At 32.6% G+C, this 13832-nt stretch overlaps 3 protein-coding genes across 4 annotated transcripts; 1 reads left to right on the forward strand and 2 right to left on the reverse strand.

The window, feature by feature from the left end:
* The first annotated feature begins 1020 nt into the window (after positions 1 to 1020).
* LOC105796853 (probable protein phosphatase 2C 34) lies at positions 1021 to 3672 on the forward strand. Of its 2 annotated transcripts, none has more exons than XM_012626683.2 (6): positions 1021 to 1203; positions 1381 to 1673; positions 2109 to 2417; positions 2582 to 2699; positions 2915 to 3138; positions 3261 to 3672. In XM_012626683.2, exons 2-6 carry the CDS (start codon positions 1425 to 1427, stop codon positions 3492 to 3494), a joined length of 1134 nt encoding a protein of 377 aa, XP_012482137.1. In that variant the 5' UTR covers positions 1021 to 1203; positions 1381 to 1424; the 3' UTR covers positions 3495 to 3672. The 2 variants fall into 2 exon arrangements, with proteins under 2 accessions (XP_012482137.1, XP_012482138.1); XM_012626684.2 differs by having other exon boundaries at positions 1384 to 1673.
* A 2666-nt stretch (positions 3673 to 6338) lies between these two features.
* LOC105795642 (leucine-rich repeat extensin-like protein 5) lies at positions 6339 to 7796 on the reverse strand. Its single transcript, XM_052628048.1, has 3 exons — positions 7651 to 7796; positions 7472 to 7556; positions 6339 to 7370 (listed from the first exon to the last, which is right to left on the reverse strand). Exons 1-3 carry the CDS (start codon positions 7654 to 7656, stop codon positions 6559 to 6561), a joined length of 903 nt encoding a protein of 300 aa, XP_052484008.1. The 5' UTR covers positions 7657 to 7796; the 3' UTR covers positions 6339 to 6558.
* A 1126-nt stretch (positions 7797 to 8922) lies between these two features.
* On the reverse strand, positions 8923 to 13026 carry LOC105796857 (uncharacterized). The gene is made up of 7 exons (XM_012626686.2): positions 12865 to 13026; positions 12710 to 12759; positions 11945 to 12066; positions 10933 to 11069; positions 10495 to 10642; positions 10255 to 10411; positions 8923 to 9417 (listed from the first exon to the last, which is right to left on the reverse strand). The coding sequence occupies exons 2-7, from the start codon at positions 12720 to 12722 to the stop codon at positions 9326 to 9328; spliced, it is 669 nt and encodes a 222-aa protein (XP_012482140.2). The 5' UTR covers positions 12723 to 12759; positions 12865 to 13026; the 3' UTR covers positions 8923 to 9325.
* Between the last annotated feature and the right edge of the window lie 806 nt (positions 13027 to 13832).

Here is a 13832-nt window from a genome sequence, read left to right on the forward strand (position 1 = left end):
AAATGATGATCGAATCTTAACTCGATTGGCATGAGCATTGTTGTAATATAGGAGGACATGAGTTTGAGTGTGCTGAAGCGTATTGTCTTCCTATTTATAGATTAGAGAAGGACTATGAGTAGTTCTAAACATAATGACAAAAAAACAGATACAACCAAAACCTACAATAGAATTATTAAAACCTACAATAGAATTATTCAAAACAAAAATTTATAAATAAATTCTTTACTCCAACAACCTGATTTTTAATTTTCTCAATCTGGAATATTCAATTCTACTATTTTGACATTCCCTCTGTTGTTGAGCCAATATTTAGTAACCATGGAATTTTGGTCCCAATACCATGACCCAAGCTCATGGATCATTGTCCATCTTGTCTAACCCCACCACCCCTAATTATTATTATTATATTTAAAAGTAGTTTTCTTTGATATAAATATCGAGTTTTGATATTGTTAGCACAATTTACAATTATAAGGTGTATGTATATATTATATAAATATATTTAAATTTTCATCTATGTTGTATTGTATAGATTAAATTTTACATTATAATCGATGGTCCATTATTCCGACTGGCAAACTGGTAGCCATGTGTTTGGTCTTTTGTTATAACTAGAATTCTTATTAATTTTGTTCTTCTTATAGCTACCCATTAATAATCTATTCATAGTGGCTTAAGATATGATTAAATTAATTAAAATGATAATACTAGTTTTATCCCAACAATTCTCATCCATGAAATATATCTTATTTAATTACCCATTCCTTTAATTTATTTCATAAAATATTTTACTAACTTCTGACCGACTTCAATTCATAAAATCAAAATCTTAAGGTTAAGGTTAACTATGATGATGAAGATGATGAGGTATACCCATATTTTTTTTTATTATAATTTTAAAATGTCCGAAATACCCTTTTTTTCGTATAACTCAACTGCCAAATCCAAGGTATTTTAGTCCTTTTCTCCAGCCCTGTTTATCGTTTGCTGTGAAAGATATAGGTTACGTACTTGTACAAAGCCAGCCATTGTTTTACAGAAAAAACAAATATATTGAAAAATGGAGTATAAGCTACATGAGACTTCTTCATATTCAAGAATCCGTCGGATTCCATCAAGCAATTCGAGAATCGAGATTCCGGCGATTGGTGGCCGTGTGTAGTGGTCGTTTCTCGGATTCAAATTCGAGCAAGAACAAAGGTATATGCCATATATATACACGCACATACATAGAGTCCATACTAATTTGTACGTAGTTAAAGACTTTGTTCTTGATTTTATTCAATTTTCTAAGTTCTTTGAATATAACTTGTACCCGTATTTGAATATGTGTCGATTTATGGATCGAGATTTTAAGATTGTGCTTTGTGTTTTAAGAAGTAAATAGTGCAGTATAAGAAGAAGAAGAAGAAGAAGCAGAAATGGTGCTTTTGCCATCACTTTTTGATGGATTGGCAAGAGGTGTTTCAATGAAGAAAGGGAAGAATCAAAACAATGAGACGGATGGTGGAAGGGAAGCAGCTGAAAGCATGGCCAAAGATGCAAAGAAGAATGAAATGATGCTGTGTTCCTCAGGTACTGTCAATTCCAACAAGTCCAATGATTTTGCTTCCATCTGCTCCAAGAGAGGCCAAAAAGGAACCAACCAGGATTCTGCAATTGTTTGGGAGGTAATTTATCACCTCATTTCACATCATCCTATGTTAAGCTAAATCCAGATGGTTCATGCAACCACCTGCATCTCCTTTCTTAACTCGAGCTTTGGCCTTTTTTTTTTTTTTTTGTATAATCTAGCTGTATAACTCAAGAATTAATCGAGATTGGTTCATGTTACCACCGAAGATTTAAGATTCGAATCACAACATCTATGACCCTTTTAACCTTCTTTGTATAACCCAAGATTTAATCAAGATGGTTCATGTTACCGCCTTTTAAGTGGTATCATTTAATAGGTCTAAAATTCGAATCACAGCATCTGCAACTCCTTTATTTATTCTCAAACTACTATGACTTTGCATGATCTAACTTTATAACCCAAGATTTAATACAAATGTTTGATCCAACAAGTATGGGTTAATTTGATATGTGTTGTTTTTTCAATATAGAAATTTGGGTGCCAAGAAGATATGATATTCTGTGGTATTTTTGATGGGCATGGACCATGGGGTCATATTGTAGCCAAAAGGGTGAAAAATTCTGTGCCTGCTTCTTTGCTTTGCAACTGGCAAAAGGCTCTTTCCTTAACCTCACTTCCCCATCAACTGGATACTGAATTCAACTCAACTTCTCATCACTTTGATATCTGGAAACAATCTTATTTGAAAGCTTATGCTGATGTTGACCTTGAGCTTAAGCACCATCCTGGCATTGATGCTTTCCGTAGCGGCACTACAGCTTTGACGATCATCAAACAGGTACACTTTCATTACTTGGACTCTTCACTTTTCTTAAACTATTTGTGTCAAACACTTGTATTCAAGCATGGTTATATGGAGGTACGTTTAAGATAGTTCGGCTAACCGGTATTCGACCTTAAGATGGTCTGGTCAACTGAATTTTTTCAACTTTGATGGATTAGGGTGAACATCTGGTTATAGCAAATGTTGGTGATTCTAGGGCAGTCCTAGCAACTACTTCAGATGATGGCAAATTGGCACCTCTTCAGCTTACTGTTGACTTCAAGCCTAACATTCCAGGTTTGTAATGGCTTTATTACCACCTTATTTTGCCTAGTTTTTGTACTAACACGGTTCCAGGACATTTCACCCGCATCGCCTTTGTGGCCCAAAGAGGACAATACCTTTATGGTCTAATCTTGGTGCATACGGCGATGGGGAGGAGTCATCCTGGGACTGATCATTATAATCTTTATTATGCTGATATATATATGTATGTGTATATTATGTAACAGAGGAGGCTGAGAGAATACTACAGTGCAATGGGAGAGTGTTTTGCTTAAGAGATGAACCAGGGGTGTACAGGGTGTGGACACCTAATGGGGATACACCAGGACTAGCTTTATCAAGAGCCATTGGTGACCACTGTGTCAAAGAGTTTGGCCTCATTTCAGTGCCTGATGTCACCCAAAGAAACATCACAAACAATGACCAATTTGTCATTTTAGCAACAGATGGGGTATGTATATTATATTCAGTGCCTTGTACTCCAAGAAAACAAGGAATACATGAAAGGGTCAGTCCAATTGATCATAAACAGAAACGCTATTTAACATTAACATATTTTTTTTATTAAATTAGGTTTGGGATGTTATTTCAAATGAAGCAGCAGTGGAGATAGTTTCTTCAACAGAAGATAGGGAAAAATCAGCAAAAAAATTGGTTCAATGTGCCATGAGAGCATGGAAGTATAAGAAAAGAGGGATTGCAATGGATGATATCTCGGCCATCTGCCTCTTCTTCCACCCCAAGCTGTCTCAACAAGTTAACTTCGTCAAAGCCTCCGCCCCCGCCAAGATGGCAAAACTCGGGTAACTGATTGTTGCCGTCGGCCATCGGCGGTTCATTGCCTTTGGGTTACTGTGTTATGTATGGATGTAGTAATGTTAAACCTATATTGAAATTGTTTCATAAGATGCATCTGCATGAACAGATCTTTTGAACTTTCATATTCGGTATTTCTAATATTATGGATGACGTGTTTAATGTATTATATATTCGTATAAATTCTAATGTATAAATAATTTGGATTATATAATATTTAACACGTTTATGTATTTTATACACATTAACTTAAGTGTTTATTAGAATACAAGTTAGTTATTAAGTGCTTATTTTAAAGGAAAATGAGGGCTTATTTAAATAAAATGATAAAGTTGAAGGGCATTTTTATAGTTTAGCCAAAGCCAAAAGAAAAAATTGTTGAATCAATTCAACTCTGTTAACTTATTATTATTCAAGAATGGCAAACCTTACAAAAACCCGAAAAACTTGAAGGCTAAGAACAATAACTTATATTTGCACTACAATGCTTATTTTACTTATGACAAATGGCGAAATTTTAAGTCTTTAATGATTTTTTTAATTTAGGAATTTAACTAAAATTTTTAAAAATTTTCAAAAATATCTTAAATAAGTTTAATGAGAATTTTCAAAATTTGAGTGTAACTAATTTATTTTTTAAATGTTTAAAAATAAAATCATAATTTCCCATTTAAACGACTTGCCTCTAGCTCAAACCTATGTATTTATTGTTGTTGCGATAGTAATTATGCCAACTAAGCCATGGTCCCTTTGGATCACATATGGGTAGCATGGGGCAAGACAAAGCAATGATCCTTTAGTTAAATGATACAACACCAATTTTAATCTCATCCAAATATTATTAAGGTAAAATGATAAATTTGGTTCTTCAACTTCAAAAAAAAAAATAAAAAAAATCTCTTATTTAATTTTTATTTTTTTAAATTTTTCATTGTTTGTCAAATCACTCGAAAATGGATGGAAACAATTAACGTATATTAACTTTGCTGATATTGCATCCATGCGATAATCCATATGTATGCCACCTTAACAATTAATTAATTTGTTGAAAATTTAAAATATTAAATATAAATCTTTATATTTTTAAATATTTTATATTTTTTGAATTTTAAACTTTTATGTCAGTAAAGTTAACAAATATTAATTTTTCATTTATTTTGGGTTAATTTGACAAACAACGCCAAGTTTAAAAATAAAAAACCAGAAAATTAAATAAATAATTAAAATGTTTTTTTTTAAAGTTGAAAGAGGAATTAAGTATAATGTTTTCAACCTCTTTGTTAATCATCCAATGAATGATTCACTTTCAGTTTTAGAAATTGAAAACCATAATTTTCTTTCACTTTTAGTCCTCAAATCTTGACTACAATTACTTTAGACTGTTACTTATCAAGATAGCATCATTCTTTTTTGTTTTCTTTTATGGATCTTAACATCCTTGATTTTTGCTGGTTATTTTCTCATTGAATTATATAGCAGTATGAGAAATTAAGAATGGGAGTCAACTAGTTTTCTAATTTATAAAAGTGAAACCATTTTAAACTAACTAGAATTAATTTGTAGTCTAAATGAATTATGTAGAAGATTCTTTTTTTTTACAAAGTAAGGTTTGAGGTCTATTAATATTATTATTACGAGTAGTTATATGAATCAATTGAGATAAATTTCGAACTTAATATTTTTCTAGATTAGTAAGACTTTTGCCAGTAAAATATTAGAGTTAGTTTCATCAAAATTATAAATTTATATACAATAATAAAATTACGTTTTAGCTCTTTAAAATTATAATTCAATTCTAATCTAAAATAGTGAAATATTAGTTTAGTCCCTTAAAATTATAAAATTACAAGTTAATATAATAATGAAATTACATTTTAACTCCATAGATGATGCCAAGGCCGTAAAATGGAAATTTTAAGCTTTTAGCCCTTTAATTACAATTTATAAAATTTTAAATTAGTATATAGTAAAATTACATTTTGATACTTCAAAATTTTTTTGATTTAGTCCTTAAAAGATTTAAAAACTTTTAAAATAATGGAATTACATTTTAACCCTTATAAAAATATACAGCTTAATTCTGGTCCAGAACAATTTTCTAACTTCCCAAGTGCATTTCTAAAAAATGCTATTTAAAAAAAAAAAACCAGATTAGGCAATATTTTCAAAAAATTACGAGACTAGGCTGATTTTACAAAAATGTTTCCAACTAAAAGCACTTTTTGCTCCAATATCTTTTATTTATTTATTTATTGTGCAACCTCTTGTGAAAATAAAATTTACAAAGCATGTTTTATATAAACTCCGAGCTCATTTCTTTTGTTTTCTTAAGTGATATGGGATATGAGTCTATATAAACTCATACTCCATTTGCAGTTTGTTCTAAACATTAATCTTATGTTGTTAATTAAAAATAAGCATTTTCGTAAAATTGACCTAATCCCATAATTAAAAAAAAGACCTAATCTGATAAATTTTCTTAAAATAAAATTAGACATTTTAAGAAATTCAGTCCAACTTCCCACCTATTTAACTCCTAAAATTTATAATTTATTTCCTAAATCCATATGAATTCTGATAGTTGAATTTCGATAATAGAGAAAAGTTACAACGTGGCCTTTATTTCTGTTTTACACGGCAAAGTTAGCATTGGATGAAAACCTTCGTCAAAAGAATATTTTTATGAAGAATCTTGAAGATCAAATCTTTTCTTCCTCCTTTTTAAGCCATGGAAATTTGGTCTTAAAAATTTGAATTTCGTCAACTTTTATCGTATGTATTTAAAGGTAAATAGATTTCTTTGAAAAAAATGAAGAGTGGAACCCACATATAATATATAATCTAAAAGAATTATCTTTGGCACATTCATTTTCACACGGAAATAATCCTTTGATGGCAAATAATCCCTCTCTCAGAAGTGGATTGCAGAATCTATTCTTCCAGCACTTACAAGCATGGAATCTATACCTCTCCTTCATCATTTCCAATTCTTTTCTCTATCTTTTTTGACACATGCTCTTAGGGGAAAAACATTGCCGCCCTATTCTTTATTTTTCTACATTATTGCACAGGCATTGGGATTTTCATCACTAAATATTGATGTAATATTTCCATTGCCATTGCCATTGCTGTTGTTGTAATTGCTACCGCTGCTGCCGTTGCTGTAATTACCGTAATAGTCTTCGTTGTGATGATCGATCCTACTGAAATGCGAGTAATGTGAGTATCGTGGTGGGGAAGGAACGTATTCATATTCCGTCACGTACGGTGACGGCTTGTACGTGTTGTAACTGTGGGTTACGAAGGCCGGTTGTGGTGGTAATTCATGGTGGAAAGGTTGGCTATTAGGATAGAAATTGCATTGGCTATTAGGGAATTGCCTGTTGCAGGGTCCTCCATAACTGTGAACATATCCGAATCTATGTCCGTAATCAGGCGGATGGTGACATATTACATGGACTTCGCCCACATCTTTCGGTCCCGAATGTGGCGGTTGTTGCTGGCCAGCATTAGCATTTGCATCCGGTGCGGGTGCGGGTGCTGGCTCTGGTTGTGGATTCTCTGGGGGTGGTACTGGTTGGTCTCTCTGTTGGTCCGCAGTTGGGGCTGCTGCTTCAGGTTGTGAAGCAGCAGCTTCAGCTGACGGTGGAGCTTCTGGTGGGGTTGGATTTTCCGTCTCTGGAGCTGCCGAACCATCGTCAGGCGGTTGTTCCGGTGGCTGCTCAGCCGTTTCTGTTGGTTCCGAATAGGAACAGATTGTTACGCTCTTCCTAGTTTTCCGAATTGCCTTGATGATTCTTTCCGGATCTGCCCATCCTATAACTGTCAACTTCTGTTGAGCAATATCGGGATAAACTTCATATATACCTATAAATTAAAACAATGAAACGAAAAATTCAACAATCAAGCAATGACTAGAAACTGAATAAAAATAATTAATAGGCAAAAATGTTAATAGCTTGTTATACCATGAATGCCATGAAGAGCTTTTTTAATCTTCTGAACGCAACCGTTGCAGTCCATTCGGACTTGAAACTCTGTAACTCGAGGTTTCTGCAATAAAAAAAGAAAGAGTGATTAGCTGAAATTGTAGTTTGCAATGTAATAATGGAAGTTCCATTGATGAAAATAGAGAAGCTTTAACTACCTCCATGAATGAGGAGACCAAGGAAGGAAAAGAAGAGAAAGCAGGAGGGAAAATAAGTATAGTTTTGTAAGATGAAAATGGAGATCGGTGAAGAATATAAACCAAGAATCAATAGGTGCATTTTATTTGTACACGAATAATAAGGAATATTTGAAAGGCAAAAGATGTGGGGTATGCAACGAATCTCTTTTTTTCTTTTCCCTTTCGGGTGAGAAGGAGAGGCAGTTTTTTGCTTCAGCTCCATTAGGTTTCAAAAGGAAAATCAAATTTTATTTATTGATTCACACAATCAACTCTAGTGGTTTTTTTAGTTGATTTAATCGAGTTTTAACCTCCTCTTGAAGTAGTATTGGTTTAAGGGTTAAAAGAATTTTGTAATTAAAAATAACTGATGGATCGAGGTTGATGTATTTATAAGGGACCAAAGGGAATTTGCTTTATTTTGGGTGGCTGATTGAGGATTTTATAAATGCATGGCAGGTTACCGACCACTGAAAAGAATTAAAGTGTGTGAAACAGATGATAGATGGAGCTGTATCGTTTCATTATATATATAGAAATTACATTTATATACGAGTCAAAACGATGAAAGTAGCTTTTCTTAATGGTGTATGGATATCCATTGGTCTCAAAGGAATCCTTCTGTTACAAGTAAAATACCACTCACTATACGTATATCAGATAAAATGATGGGAAATTGTTGTTTACTACTTTGCCTTTCCTTTTTTTTTTTTTTTCATAAAGGTTGATGGAGATGGAAGCCTAGATTCCTTCAGAAATTGCTTTGCTTAGAGTTGATTAGTGGATGGTAAATATAAAGAAATAACACTTCACAACTATGAGTTATATTATAATGGATCTTCATAATTCTTCAACGTGGCGAAGGGTGGTTTTTTTCCTCCTATTTTATCATTGTTCATTGATGAAGCCCCACATATGAAATGAGTGAACATGAAAGTGTATTAGATTTTTGTTTTGCGGAGAATATTTTTATACAGGCTGGCTAAATGTCAGCCTTGCTTGCTAATTTTAGTTAAGCTGTTCGAATACGTAAAAATGAAATCAAAACAAAGGACCAAATCCAATAAAAATTAAATTACAGAGAGCAGTTTGCAATAAAAAGTTATTTTTCTATATTTAGAATATATGAATAGTGTTTGAGAGGCTTGAAAACAATATATGCACTAAATCCCACCTGCGTGTTAAAGTTTTTGTTTAGTTCATGAGAGTAACTCAACTAGAACCAGAATTATGTTTTTTAATAAGAAAATCTTATTAAATCACATGACAAACAACTAGTTCTCATAATGCACAAACAAACAGTATAATTGTGTTTTCTTTTCTTACAAATAGAATCAGTTCTCAACCTCAGGCAAAAAAAAACAACATTTGAATTTTTTTTCAAGGTAACAAACTGGAACTGCCCAAAACCATCTTAGAAGACCTTGTTTCTGGAAGTTTTAATCTAATGGTTTTCTTCATGTAACACTATCATCCATATTATGGATAGACTATTCATCAGACAACTAAATTTCTCCAAGAATTGGAAGAAGAAAAAAAGGGAAAAATTAAAAAAGAGAAGAGCCGCCAGATCCGCATATATATGGTTGTTGCGGTAACCCCAGGATCCGTAATGCAAACACTTGAAGGTGGGTGGCATTTGCCCAAAAATGAATCACATAAAGTCGTAATCATCAATGTCATCATAAGCAGTAACCACCAAATCATCATCTGGTTTATCAACATGGAGCTGCTTTTTCTTTCCAACTAAAAGAAAAATGTTGCAGTCAGAGAATTGTAGTTCAATTTGACTACAAGCATAATATGATATGTAAAACATAACAGTTGTTAAGAAGATGAATCATCGGGGCTCCAACACCTGAGGTGTTGGAAGTTCTTTCTTACAAAAGACCTTTGCAAAAGCAAATAGGTTTCATACAACATTGAGGGTCTCATGAACTTTAGGTTTATTTTAAATATTTAATGGTTAATTTGGTGCAGGTTTGGCCAAAGCATGGGTAAATAACCATTCAGAGTATGAAAGATAGGTTGACCAGTAAGTTGCATATCTGAAAAAGATAAAGATCTATGTGCCTCTTAATCTTCTTAAGGTTCAGAACAGCTTCAGATCTAAAGCTCACAGTAAACTGAGATTATTGAGGAACCATTCAACCCCAACTTCTCCGGTTGTCTAAAGAATGCCTAAACTGCCTAAGGATTCCGATAAAAAAGAATTTGTAGGTCTTACCCTATAATATCCTAGAACATCTTTTTCGGGTGAAGGGGTAATCACCATACAATGAAATTATGCAAAGTAGTGGCATCTACCTATGGCTGAAGCGATAATCACCAGACCATGAAATTATGGAAGGGCATTTATCTAGTCTTGCTATACGAATAATGCTCAATTATATATGCAAGTAGTTATGCTTAATCATAGTTGACATGCTTTTCTTTAGGATTAGAGGATTTATTTTTCTTCCATAATTGATTTAAAATTTCTCAATTAAGTGAAAAATTGAACCATCCGTGTTTCTGTTTTCTTGTTTGACAAATGTAACATTAACGTGGACCACAAGAATGAAAGGGTTGCAGAACGTTTACCTGTCTTCTTTTTAGTTGTGGCTTCTTTTTCTGCTTTTAGCTTCTCATTTGCAATTGCGGTGACCGAAGATGCAATATCTTTGACATCAGCTGCTTTCAAAGAAGTCAATGACAGTCTCATCACAGCCTTGAGTAGAGCAATATAATGATAACTTTTCTGTATCAAAGGATGTATTTAGGCAACATGAGAACTTCCTCAATACAGTGACAATGCAAGGAAAGAAAGATTGTTAAACTCACCTCATATGGGCGAAGCTTGTGAGAAATAAGCTCAGCATACTCCACAAAGTCACTTTCAGATTTGGGAATAAAATTATCAAGAGTCTTATCATCACCTTTCTTGGAAAACAGTTCAGTAGTTGATTTATAATCGGCTTCTTCCACAAGCCTATAGTAGAAAGCAAAATGTCAGATCATGGCACCTTACAGACAAAAAGCAATGAAGAAAAAAATCACCTTTAGATATACACACATATATACACACACAAAAGTAAAAAATGGGTGGAGTATAACAGTAAGACTTCAGCTAATCTAGAAACAAACTACAACGAAATAGTTCTAAATAGAAGTCAGCAAATTTAAGTTCTAGCAGTCATATTATGCTGTAACACCCACAACGACGACAAAGGAAAGCCCTCCATGTCTTCAATGTGGAAGCTAAAAATATTAAATTTCTACCTTTGTTGGCGAAGTTTCTCAGCCACTGGATCAAGGGGCTCTTCTTTAGCTACTTCAACAGCTTTTCCTTTCTTTTCAGTAGCTTTTGATGCAGCCTTTTTTGGGGCCTTTTCTTCTGGAGCTTTTGCAACAGGTTGCTGATACCAATTAAGGAAAAATGAATGAATACATGCAAATAATCTTACTCCATCAGATATACGACACAAATACCTTGTGTATGGCACAGAATGTCAACATCAAACAGCTAAGTACAACTTAGACGTGTAATAAGATATTCATGCCAATGAGTTTATAACAAAAGATCTACGAAAACACTATGATTCTGTCAATATTCACAAAATTGTTATAAGTGACACTGTAATTAGCCTCAAAGCAAATCTTATGCCACCATCAAAAAAGATACAGGGAGAGGCTCTATATACTTGATTCTAGATCCAAATGCTAAGAATAGAAGGCAGGAATCACTATTAATCATCAATCAAATTTCTTAACTGATGCAGTAGGATGGTAATGGATCACACGAAGATATTCTTATCACATCAGGAATGAAGCGCATCTTAATAGAGTTTGAATTATCAAATGTAAGTCATATTCTTATCACATCAGGAATGAGGCGCATCTTAATAGAGTTTGAATTACCAAATTAAAGTTATATTCTTATCACATCAGGAATGGGGCACATCTTAATAGAGTTTGAATTACGAAATTTAAGTTATAAATCAGGTTGCTAAATCAAGATTAGATATGATTTATCCATCTGACAATGCCATGAGATACATGTATCAAAAATCAAATCAGGACCAATCCAGAAAGAACTAATAACTGTAAAAGGTTTTTCTTGTAACCAGGTTTTTCTTGCCTATGTTTAGGTGGTTTAAAAGGTTGCAATTTTGAACATATTTTCTAGTACTAGATTTTTAAGAAGCATAGAGAGATTCATAGGACCGAAGAGCCCCGACAGTAAAATACTAGTAAACTTAACGAATACAAGTTACAATGAAGCCCATCATACCGGAGGCGGAGCAGGTTCATCTTCATCCTCCCATGATTCCTTGATATCAGAGTCATCAATATCTTCATCATCCCATTTGCTTTTAAGTTGTTCCTTTGCAGGGAGAGGTGGAATCTCATCCTCTGCAACAATAGCATACAACTTCTTGAGCCAAAAATAAAAGGGGTGTTCAAGACAAGGAAACCAAGAATAAAAAGAAAGACATAATGCAATAGGTTCTCCAACTAAGATTGGAAACAGACCATAGTCTTTAGCACTTATTAACAACTTAAAAACATATGAAACATAAAATAGAAATGAATCTGCTTTAAGGTCTCTTTACACTTTAAAACTCCTATACAGAACTAGGAGGCTACCGTCAGGTAATGTTGCAAGAAAAGAACTAGTGAATCCCAGCAATTGAAGCCAAGACTAGATTCCCAAGATGTTGCCACAATTACTGATCTTCCACTACATGCAGTTTTTCTTTTTAATAGAAAGAAAAAACCCCTAAATTTCTCTGTTTGGTCTGGCAACACCATAGCCGATTTCCCAAGAAACTCAAAGCTAACACCTTTAAAACATCTCAACTCAACCTCATAAAAACCAAAACCAAAAACAAGTAAAAGCCCTAAATTTCAATAAACCCAATAAACCTTTAGCTCTACAAAAAGTAATTTTCCACATTCAAGTTCACACATAATAAAACATGCAAAAGAAAATAGGATCACTTATCAGTCAAAGCGCCAGTAATTAACAACAAATTCGGGCCAAATTAAAACTTACCCCAGTCTTCCATCTTCACTTAACGAAATTCAACGAATCGAAGAACAATCCTGAATACCGCAAAATAAACAATATATAGTTCTTTAGATTAAAAAAAAAAAAGAGTCTAAAAAGAGCAAGAATTTTAACAAGAAGCCGAAGAAGAAATTACTTACTTGCGTTTAAAATAATTATAACTGTTTATAGTTGGGGAGGGGGGTTATGAGTAAATCTGATTTGGGTTTTTCTTCTTGGTTCAGATCAGATGCAAAGAATCAATGCAAGGAAGATGAAATGTTTTAGGGTTTTTATATTATTTTTTTAATAAATATTACCTTTTTCTTTTCTTTATTAATTTTAAAATTTTAATTTAACGTTTTCATTTTATAATATAGAAAAATCCCTACTCGAAGTCCTACAAAATATTGGGCCGTTATTTAGCCCATTGAGTTAATAAGGTGAATTTACGTAAATACCCTGACAATAAATTCAATGATTTTTTATTATATTTAAAATTTTAAAATATTTCATGTATAATTAAATTTACAAATAATTTACTAATTATTAAAATTATTTAAAACATATATTTGATTTTGATTAGTTGTACATAATTCAAAAATATATTAAAATTATGCTAATACAATAACAGTGTTAATAATTTTTAAAATTGAATTAAATTAAAATTATATATATAATCATACAAAATCATTTGATAAAATTAATGTATAGTATATTATTTTATTAATAATCAAGTAAATTCTGCGGTTACCCTTCCATTTTTAATTCATCGTTTTATTATTCTAGATGTAAATAAAATTTAATATTATTTAATAAAATCTAATTTTATTAATTTTGAGTTATTATATAGAATTCGAATAGCTTTATATATAATATCTACATTTTTGAAATTTTCTCAACAAGGACCTCTGTCAGTGTCACTCTATTTGCTTTCTAGATAGTCCAAGTCTTCTCAAGGATTTCACTGTATTTTTCTTGATGATATTCTTCCTTTTGAATTTTCATTTCTCAAGTGCTTGAGTGGATGCTAGATGAGCTAAGAAATCCGCCTCCTGATTGGCCTCCCGAAATATGTGTTCAGCCTTCACCGTCCATGCACGATTCAACAAGCGTATTGGCTATTGCT

The sequence above is a fragment of the Gossypium raimondii genome, chromosome 3 (assembly GCF_025698545.1).
Source record: "Gossypium raimondii isolate GPD5lz chromosome 3, ASM2569854v1, whole genome shotgun sequence".
NCBI lineage: Eukaryota > Viridiplantae > Streptophyta > Magnoliopsida > Malvales > Malvaceae > Gossypium > Gossypium raimondii.